The sequence below is a fragment of the Ceratina calcarata genome, unplaced genomic scaffold (assembly GCF_001652005.2).
Source record: "Ceratina calcarata isolate Rehan_Ccalc_2016 unplaced genomic scaffold, ASM165200v1 scaffold305.2, whole genome shotgun sequence".
NCBI lineage: Eukaryota > Metazoa > Arthropoda > Insecta > Hymenoptera > Apidae > Ceratina > Ceratina calcarata.
In genome coordinates this window covers 194,049-204,716 of record NW_017153019.1, presented here as the reverse complement: position 1 = coordinate 204,716, position 10,668 = coordinate 194,049, and the positions used below count along the sequence as shown (strand labels likewise).

Below are 10,668 nucleotides of genomic sequence, written 5' to 3'. Positions count from 1 at the left end.
ACATTTATCTGCTTCCGCATGCGAGACAGCTGTGGTTTTTTTCATATTTAAACGGATACAATGTCCAGATGAACAATTGCAATCTCTTCCTGTTTTAGATAAATTGAAGTGAAAGTGGTGCTTACCGAAATTGATACCTCATAGTCTTATCAACATGACTACATTGATGAAAACGAGGGGTCTGCGTATGTCTGCTCCCAAGCAGGAAACGCTTTTGAAATTGACCGTCTTATCTCTGGCAGCAATATTATGTACGTCCTTTTACGATTCTCAGGATTCACAATATTTTCCATTATGCGAATGTATGTTTTTCTTTCCTTTCAGCGTTTGCTACGAGATTATTCTCAGTCTTAAGATTTGAAAGTGTTATCCATGAATTTGACCCGTATTTCAATTATCGCACAACAAAATACTTAGCAGAAAATGGATTTTATAGTTTCCATAATTGGTTCGATGATCGGGTTTGGTATCCTCTTGGGAGGATAATTGGAGGTGTGTATACAGTAACGGACGTTCATACGAATCGAATAAATAATTAAATTACTTTCTCTTCAGGGACTATATATCCAGGTTTAATGATAACTTCGGCAGCGTTATATCATATATCATGGTTATTAAATATTACTCTAGACATACGTACTATCTGTGTCTTCCTCGCTCCGTTATTTTCTAGTTTGACGACAATTATTACTTATTTACTCACCAAAGAATTGAAGGTAAAACGATTACCAGCGATCCCTTTATGCTACCATGACAAATGTTATTTTACAAGGATTGTATTGTTTCAAGGATTCTGCGTCAGGATTATTTGCTGCAGCTATGATAGCAATTGTCCCTGGTTATATATCGCGATCAGTAGCGGGATCTTACGATAACGAAGGCATAGCTATTTTTTGTATGTTATTTACATATTACATGTGGATCAAAGCAGTTAAGACGGGAGCGATTTGCTGGGCTACCTGCGCCGCTCTCGCATATTTTTATATGGTTTCTTCGTGGGGTGGCTACGTATTCCTAATCAATCTCATTCCTTTACACGTGTTAACGTTAATGGCGACTGGTAGATTTTCTCACAGGATATACACGGCGTACAGTATCTTGTACTGCTTAGGAACGATTCTATCTATGCAAATATCGTTCGTCGGCTTCCAACCGGTCCAGAGCTCTGAACACATGCTCGTGAGTGCTGATAATTTTACAGAGAAAATATTTTAAACGAATATTTAATACTTCGACATCTCTTCAGGCATTGGGCGTTTTTGGACTCTGTCAGATTCATGCCCTCGTTGATTATTTGCGTAGTAAAATGTCGCAGGAAGATTTCGAAATATTGTTCCGAGGTCTTCTTATCTCTGTAGTCAGTGTAACATTCGTGTTGGGTGTTATCTTAACGATCACAGGTACGTACGATTCTATCGACGACGTTTTATCGTGTCAGAGAACGTTCATGTTAAATTCGTCAATTTTCTTTAAGGAAAAATATCTCCTTGGACTGGTCGTTTTTATTCCCTCTTGGACCCGTCGTACGCGAAGAATCATATACCGATAATTGCTTCCGTTTCCGAACATCAGCCAACATCTTGGAGTTCATTTTACTTCGATCTCCAGATCTTAGTATTCCTCTTTTCACCGGGTTTATACTTCTGTTTCTCGAAATTAACGGACTCGAACATTTTCCTCATCTTGTATGGAGTTACAAGTTTATACTTTGCCGTGAGTAAATAGTAAAAGATCTATCTTAAGAAAGGCGAATTCGAATTAAATATCCTTTGAATTCTATTCAGGGTGTGATGGTTCGTTTGATGTTAGTCCTTGCTCCCGTGATGTGTATCTTGGGTGGAATCGCAGCTTCCTCTTTACTCATCACTTACATGAAACAATTGGACAGAGGAAAGACCGGTGATAAGAAATCAAAGAAATTTGAAAGTAATTACGTTCTCAGGAGCGAGGTAACAATATTCCATTACCATTTCCTATGGAATTTAAAGTTGTACAAGATTTATATCGATGCTTGTACGTTTCCAGATTGCCATGCTTTTTATAACTATGATGTGCATTCTCTTCTTTTCGTATACCATCCATTGCACGTGGGTCACAGCAGAAGCTTACAGCTCGCCCAGCATCGTGTTATCGGCACGTTCTCCAGACGGTGGTCGTATGATTTTCGATGACTTCAGGGAAGCGTATTACTGGTTACGCATGAACACTCCAGAAGTAATACTTTCGAATACGTTTCAAATAATTCGGTAATAATTGCAAGTGTCTACAACTGTATTTGTTCATCGCAGAATGCTAAGATCATGTCTTGGTGGGATTACGGTTATCAAATCACGGCAATGGCGAATCGCACTATTTTAGTAGACAATAATACGTGGAACAATACTCACATATCAAGAGTCGGTCAGGCAATGGCAAGCTCAGAGGAGAAAGCTTATGAGATAATGAGAGAGTTAGATGTGAATTACGTTCTCGTTATTTTCGGAGGACTCACGGGCTATTCGTCGGACGGTATTATAATGGAAATTTTACGGGTTTAAAAAGTGTATCGACTGTCTAAATATTTTTCGTTGAATTCTATATAGATATTAACAAGTTCCTATGGATGGTGCGCATCGGCGGTAGTACCGAAAAAGGGAAATCCATAACAGAATGGGACTATTACAACTCTGCGGGTGAATTCAGAGTTGATAAAGAGGGTTCTCCGATTTTGCTTAATTGTCTTATGTACAAAATGTGTTATTACAGATTCGGTCAAGTTTATACAGAAGGCGGTAAGTCTCCGGAATATGAAATAGAACGCGAATTCAATGTATAATGTTCGAAGGTAATCTATACTTGGGTGATTGTACAGGCAAACCATCTGGGTATGACAGAGTCAGAAATATGGAGATCGGTAATAAAGACTTTGAGCTCGATACGTTAGAAGAAGCTTACACCACGGAACACTGGCTCGTCCGGATTTACAAAGTGAAGGACTTGAGGAACAGAGGGATCTAATGAGAGAGAAGTAACATTGCCACAATTCCCCGTAATTCGTGTTTCGTAATTTCACTCGTTTGTAAGTTTCTTAATTGTCTACGAGATATCAAGAAGGCACTAAGTACAGAGTCACGTACATTTCCACTGCGCGTTAGTGTAATTGAAAGTTTTATAAAAGACATGCTCAGACCTCGTTATACACGTTAATTTAGTACGAACGTAATTACATCTACATATAAAGTAACTTAATTTTGGAGGTAATCTTTATACTAATGTAAGAACGAGTGTGCTGAAACACATTCATTTTAATAGCGTTTACGAAACTGTACCGACGTATGTATCATTAAAGAACATTTGGGGTGTACTTTATAAAATTGAATACTCTCTAACAAGCATTTATTTTAATCATTAAATTATCAAATTACTATACGTACGAATCATTTCATCGGGACTTGGTACGATAATTGATACTAGCCGATTTCGAGACTTGGGTGCATGCATATATGTATATTGAAAGTATGTACCTATTTATTATGCGTATACTTTAGAAACGTATGCCTTATATTGTGTGTTGCTTCTAAAAGAAAACAAACAAAGGTGTAACTAATATTAGCTGTTTCATGAACGTGTACGCGATTTCCCGGTGAAGATGAATAAATCTGAACGGGTGGCACTTGTCTTTTTATACATACATTTTATTCGATATATTTTACAGACTGTAAAACCCTTAGAACTTAAAACATTACGAAATATTTGTCGAGCCGTAACTGTCTTCGCGTCTCGGGAATTTCGGCTCGATACGAATCAATACGAATAGCGTCGTTTATACAATTACCTTAGTTATATCTTACCGTTAGCAGTTCTCGTTAATTTAAGAAACGCGGGAATGCAATCGTTCATTTAAATAAGAGATTTATTTACCGAGGTGCATAATAAAATTTTACTTGCGAGTTAATCGATTACCTTCTAATAGACCATAGAGGATCCAGCTGGCTCAAAGGATCTATCGCTCCTTCTTTAGATTTCTCTTGGATCGACGCCGCGACAGAATGCGTTATGCCACTACCAGTAGAACCTTTTTGCCGTCCTAAAGTTTCAACCAAATGAACACATCATTTTCTTTAAAAAACGAAAACAAGAATCTTACCTTGCTCGGCATCGGCTCGCTGCGCGTTGATACCGAGGCTGTGAAGGAAGTCGTCTGAAGGGTGCATCTTTCTGTTCGTTTTATCTTTACTTCCTTTCAACCCTTCAAAGTTCTCGAACGTCGAACGAGTAGACGATAATATTCCACCTAATAATTGACAAATCCGATCAGCAACAACTCGAGAACAATTGTAGATGAGAAACAAAGAGAGAATAGTCCTTACGTTTCATTAAAATGTCTTGAGCATGGTACAACACTAGCTGATATGCGAACAGCAAGGACTCCTTATTTACAATTTGTTTACGGCACTTCAGAAGACCTTTGAATACCAGGGGTACGTTGACTATCCCGCAACCCGCACGTATATGACACACCGTCGCTGCTGCTACGAGGAATAAGCTGCTCAATGCTCCGCCATCTAGACAGTGGACCACTACTGGTTTCGTGCAATGTCTTAATGCCTGCTCGGTCATCACATCCGTCGAGAAGCTGAGCAACGGGCCTGGACTACTAGGAAAACCGCTACGGAACAAAACGAAATCCGTTAACATGAATGGATCAGTCCAACAATATCAAAGTTTTCCTTACTTTGAAGGCCATGTGAGGAATTGCATGTGCACGACAGTCTTTTCGGAATTTTTCTTAGTATTATGCACAGAAATAACTCTTTGGACGTACGACATATGATTGGTTCTCTTTTTCAACCGAATCGTAAAGCTACCGACGTTCAGCACGTCTTCTTCGTTTATAGGCCAATATATCTCTCCGCTTAATTGCGAATCGGATATTAAACACGCGATTATCTCGCTCTCTTGTTCCCATATCATCGTCCAGAATACTTCTAGTTTGTTCGGCAACGGCGCTTGAGTTATAATAAATCCTGTTGGTATCCATTGCGTGATCTCCATTATATGGGAAGCGTTGATGTAGTTCGGAACGTCCGTAGTCGACATTTGTACCCTAGTTGTATCGTACGGGATACACTCCATCACTCTGTTTTCCGAGGAATGCGCCAACGCTACTGTACACGATTGTTTACTGCTCTCCCTTTCCTAGAACAAATATCGTGAGACGATCTCGGTATTTGATGGTACAGGAATAACGCGGTTCAACTTACTTCGAATTCTTGAACCTCTTTCCATTTTATGTCGAGATTGGTCGCACCGCTCAACGTCTTTACGAGCAAACTATCTACAAATTTTTCGTACTTCTCTACCTCGCTGACGAATTTTTGCAACGCTGCAGGATCTCCTAACGGATCTTTCTTAGGTTGCACATCGTTCGACCACGTGTCCCATACGATTTGTAAATTCTCGTTCTCCGTCTTGTCCTCGACGACGCTAGACGAAGCAGCAGGTTGCTCGTCGTCTTTCGTCGACTCGTTATTCGCATCTTCGTCCTTCGTTGTAGTTGCTGCAGCTTCGTCTTGGGATTTGGTTTCCTCGGTTTTATTCGCAGGCCGTACCTCCGGGACCAAAGGCGCGTGGTTTATCGTGACATCGAGATCCGCGAGCAGGTCTACGTTCGACGTTTCCGACTTCGTAGTCGACTTAGTAGGATTCGTGCTCGTCGTCGTATTAGTTCCGTTGTTAGCAGCTTGCATGTACGTCTGATTGTAATTACTGTAAGTTTCTTGTTTGCTAACGGACGCTGAAACAACGTGAAACATACAATTAAGATACAGATAAAAAGAAATAAGCTAGTTTGCTGCTTACTTTGATTTTGCATTTGAAGACCGTACTGCGTGGTGTAATAATTGTCGGACGAACTTTCCGGCAGATACGTCTGGCTAGAGTACTGAGAAGACGGAGTCTGGCTAACCGTGGAATTGTTACTAGCGTTCGTGTATCTCGCGCTAGTCTCTTGCTGTTGACTGACATTGTTAATACCAGTATTTATCTGCGGTGCCGAGTCAGTCGGTTGAGACACTTGAACAGGCTGCGAAGTCTGAACGCTCCCCGGGTTGTATTCGTAACACTGACTAGTGGGATTATAAGTATATCCCATCTGATTTTTATACGGTTCCTCCATCGCGTTAGCCGCTTGATTTCCTTGGACATAATTGTATCCCTGAGTGTAGCCATGAGCGTAGCCACCGTATCCCGAATACTGTTGCGGATACTGATAAGACTGTGGATAATTTTGTATACTCGTCGAGGACTTCGCGTGGCTCTGAATCATCTCCGCGTCGTTCGTAGTGCTCGCGTACGCATAAGTGCCAGTGGTATCAGTAGGTAACATGGTCTGTGGGTACGAAACGCTACCGGGATGCTGTATACCGTGATAAGTACTAGGATAATTCAACGCAGCGTCGTTAGTCAACGTCTGCGATCCATACTGATATCCTTTATCCGTATAAACTTGTTTACTCTGATCGACGGTCCCCTGTTGTGGGTATTGTAGAATATTCGAGCCGTGCATCGCCGGGGAGTATGAATCGCCCACGTCTTTAACAGGCAAAGAAGTCGTAGAATGAACAGATTGAGGAATGCTCGCGTTCATGTACTGCGGTTGTACGTAGTGTCCGGAACCGGGAATGTTGCTCGCTGCAGGGATAGTCTGGTTCGATGCGACTTGCTGAGTTTGTAAATCAGCCGCGTTATAATAAATGCCAGCGGCGTAGCTTTGGCTAGACGGAACTTCGTTCTGATTCATTTGAGGAAGAGTATAATTCTGCATTTGGTTGTCTGGCAATACGTGCTGATTTTGCACGATCGGGACTGGCTCTTGAGGAACGAATTTCTGTTGTTCAAGAACATACTGCTGTCCTGGTTGAGTCGCAGTCGTATAGAGATGTGCGTGCATATCCGTTGTCTTGTTCACTGTGCTCGATAGAGGCATAGTTTGCGCTATCGTCGACGGTTGAGTGGACATTTCGGTTTTAGCAGCGGTACCAGTCTTGTCGAGATTCGGAGGATACTGCGCAACGTTATATCCAGCATAATCAACTGTGGGTTGATAGGTCTCATACTGTAACGCGCTGCTGGGATAGTTGTACTGCGACTGAACACTCGGGTACTTATGCTGGCTGTCCACAGTCGTAGAATACTGACCGTTGGATATGTAAGAATTTACTGGATACTGTGCTGTAGTGTCTGTCATCGTATTCGTCCCGAGTACCTGCGGATAAGTGCTCGCTGCGTCTGTACTATTTATGTGCATGTAGGTTTGATTCAAAGCGGCGTTCTCGTTGTACGTGCTAGACTCGTGAGAATAAGGCAAATTCGTTTTGTAATCCGTATACGGCGAGGGGTAATACTGCTGCATAGATTTATCAGCCGACATAGCATCGATCCCGGTGATTCCACCGGGATGGACAGTCGTAGCTTTGTTCACAGTCTCGTTCAAATACGATTTTCCGGCCACGTCCATCTGCTTGCTCTGCCCTTTGTAGACATTGTAATATTGATTCTGAATAGTCTCTGGTCTGTTATTTAAGTAATCCTTTAATTTAAGCCCGCTACCACCGGATCGGCCGCGGTTCGGATCGTAACCAGCCGCTATTACAGGATCGATCTTTTCTTGCGAATTCTTGTTACTATCCTGCGCAAGAATCTGTTCCCGTTCCTCGTCCTGCACTTTACAAGTGCTCTTCACTCGCTGAAGTAGTTTCGAAACATTTATTTCCAATTTTCTATAAAACTCAAGGCCTCTGCTGGATTTAGCTAGCAAGTTTTCGTAAGCGTCATAAGATGCGATTAACGAGGAGATTTTATGCTCACGACGTTTCAGAATTTCTTCCACTCCCTTTCGAACGTTAGCAGTTTGAGCGTAAGCATCTGTTAACGCGGTCAGTATGTTATCTTGTGCAGCTAGGTTCTGATCGATTAACGACACCAGGTTCTGATGTTTGCTGAGCTGATCCGCGAAAAGACGGTCCAAAGGCCCGGAATCGGACGTCGCAGTAACTAGCAAGCGCGTTAAATCGTCCTGCGCAATCGAGTCACGTAGCTTGGAATGCAACTCGCTCCTCTGTCTCCGCATCTCATCGACTTTGTTCAGGATACGTTTCAATTCCTTCGTCTGCATTCTTTCTAATTCGATCGCGCTGTGCGACTTATCGGTATTTTGTTCGGAAAGGTACGCGGTGGGCGAAGGTATGTGAGCGATAAGCTCGGCAAGCGGCTGAGAGAGTAACTCTAAATTCTTTACATGCTTTGTTATTCCTTTGTTAAGTGAATGATTGGTCTCCAAAGCTTTGTTATAGGCCTCCTCGTATTTCTTAGCTTCTCTAGTTAAATCCGTTGCGACTATCGAGGGCGGTCGCTTACCGACCGCGTCTTGATACTCCTTCTCCTTCTGCTCCTCGTCGAGAAGCAGCTTCTTAATTTCCTTCAGTATCTTCTCAACGTCCTCGCAAGTCTCTGATAATTTGTCCATGATCTCGACCAAATCTTGGATCCCGTTTTTCGCGTTCATCGCCGCGCACCTTTCGACCAATTCCTCAGGCAGAGGTAAACGTTCCCATTCCGTTGTCTGAGCGTCGGGATCCCAGAGGCTCATGTGCTCTAATTTCAGAGACGTCAGGTAGGTATTTAACTGCTGATCCTTCTCTTCTACTTTACTCCCAACGGAACGCAATATTTTCGCCTTCTCCTCCGAATACATCGAACTCGCTTCGTGTACCTTCATTGGTACTAATCTGGCGAATATATCAGGACCCGAGACTTCGGGATCGTTGATACTGAACGATATCCCTTTAACTAGAGGTGCTCCTTTCACAGTAGGTAATGTTTCCTTTTCAGGCACCTCCTCGTGGTATATGAACTCGTTCTCGTTCTTGGCTGCTTTACGCTTCCCTTCTATCACGTCGTTCGTGAAAGTTAATGCCTCTTCTATAATCGTTTTTTCTCCAGGAATATTCGAGTAGAGTAACTGCGCCTCGTTCAGAGAAGCCAACGCGGAATTATAAAACGCTACCCGTTCTCCCATCTTTCTCTGCTCCTCGGCAGCTAAGCCTTGATATAAATAAGTAACCGCTAAGTGATACGCCTTCTTGAATTTCAAGTAAACCTTCCAGCTCTGAAAAAGTAAAATCGTATATTTACGATGTTCCGTAACGTAGCGATAACTAGATAATGTTTTAAAATGTACCTTATAAATTTTAGTACCGACTGTGTCTGATATGGTACCATCCTCGCTTCCCCCTTGCTCAAGCGTAATTAATGCCAGATTGAAATAGTCCACTATTTGTCTCGCGACTTTTGCTGCATGATACATATATCTTGTAGAATGATACACGATTAAAGCCATAAAGGATTTGACGCTGTTATGCGATTGTCAGTTCGTTCTCGCTTACCTACGATCGACGGTTTCCGGTTATCCAGCATACTTTTCTCTAATATACATTCCTGAGCTTGCGCCAAGCAAAGCTGGTGCATGAACGTCATTAGCTCCGGCGCTAAATCTACCCCGGGTGGCTGCGGGTAACTATTTTTCAGGTGTTCGAACGCCCACGCTGCGCATTGAAAGTGAGCACAAGCCATCTTCATCCCTTCGGCGGATGTTCTCTCTGTAAGTGCTCCCAGTTGAGTATGCATAGCACCGATATTATACAAAATTGAAATGATTTCAAAGCGGATATTTGCCAATGAACAGACCATGTTAGCATACGTGTCCCTCCTGTTCAAACGAAACAAATTGATCATCAAGTAAAACGATTGATAGGTACTAATTGCTGCTTACGATTGATTTACCATGTAAACGTGACAGCAGCTGCCCCGTCTTTACCCATGGGGAATCTGCTCTGAAGGAAATGCAACTGGCAATAATACTTTTTCAACAACGAACAGCCCGCTACGTCGATGGGTGGTCTTATAGCCAGGGCACGTAGGCTTTCTAATTGACGTATTTCATGTGTATATGATTCGGGATCCTCGTTATAAAAGTCACGTATATACTGAAATGAAACAAAATAATATCATGACGTGTCTACACATTGTAATCAATTTAAATAGATAACGATTAAACTGTTTGATCGAAATCATTAAATAGAGGAAAGTTGGAGTAAGCTTTTACGATACAATACGACGAAAAGGACAATCGTAAATTGATGTAACGTAGTCGTAATTTAATTTCACTTGTTCGTACCTGTTTTAACTTTGGTCCAAACGTTGTGGGCTCGGGACTGACTTTCAATTGAAAGGATATCATCGGTAATCTTGGTACGGCCTCCATTGTAGAGTATTTATTAATATATTATCTTGCCCAAGTGTTTGAATATTGACAGTTGATCATCTGTCAAACTCGTAGAAAACGGATCTGTTCATAGAATATATACGCACTTTTCGCTACCGTTCATTATCGCGTATAGTATAGCTAGTAACAACGAAACTGAGCCAGCTATGTGCATGTATTAGTTTCCCCTAGGGGACAAAATTCAAAACGAGTGTACGTCTTATCTTTTTAATGCTCGATCAGGCGTTTATAGAATTTTGGTCGATACTGTTTGACACGTCAAAATAATAACAATGTTAACCTACGTCTGGATAAATAGTTACTGATGTAATTTTATTTTGAAATTGAATGTAACGGGAATGTGA

At 41.8% G+C, this 10,668-nt stretch overlaps 2 protein-coding genes across 4 annotated transcripts; one reads left to right on the top strand and one right to left on the bottom strand.

The window, feature by feature from the left end:
• Window positions 1-154: 154 nt before the first annotated feature.
• On the top strand, window positions 155-2,997 carry Stt3A (catalytic subunit 3A of the oligosaccharyltransferase complex). The gene is made up of 11 exons (XM_018023526.2): window positions 155-251; window positions 325-492; window positions 556-716; window positions 790-1,179; window positions 1,247-1,400; window positions 1,475-1,713; window positions 1,785-1,949; window positions 2,026-2,214; window positions 2,289-2,508; window positions 2,583-2,771; window positions 2,852-2,997. The coding sequence occupies exons 1-11, from the start codon at window positions 155-157 to the stop codon at window positions 2,995-2,997; spliced, it is 2,118 nt and encodes a 705-aa protein (XP_017879015.1).
• A 656-nt stretch (window positions 2,998-3,653) lies between these two features.
• On the bottom strand, window positions 3,654-10,650 carry mop (tyrosine-protein phosphatase non-receptor type protein myopic). 3 transcript variants are annotated; one of them, XM_018023517.2, is made up of 10 exons: window positions 10,217-10,650; window positions 9,823-10,025; window positions 9,426-9,748; window positions 9,221-9,333; window positions 5,842-9,148; window positions 5,244-5,776; window positions 4,715-5,178; window positions 4,350-4,648; window positions 4,127-4,273; window positions 3,654-4,066 (listed from the first exon to the last, which is right to left on the bottom strand). In XM_018023517.2, the coding sequence occupies exons 1-10, from the start codon at window positions 10,301-10,303 to the stop codon at window positions 3,939-3,941; spliced, it is 5,604 nt and encodes a 1,867-aa protein (XP_017879006.1). In that variant the 5' UTR covers window positions 10,304-10,650; the 3' UTR covers window positions 3,654-3,938. The 3 variants fall into 3 exon arrangements, with proteins under 3 accessions (XP_017879006.1, XP_026668804.1, XP_026668805.1); XM_026813003.1 differs by lacking the exon at window positions 10,217-10,650 and having other exon boundaries at window positions 9,812-9,871; XM_026813004.1 differs by lacking the exons at window positions 9,823-10,025; window positions 10,217-10,650 and having other exon boundaries at window positions 9,221-9,350; window positions 9,426-9,517.
• Window positions 10,651-10,668: the final 18 nt, after the last annotated feature.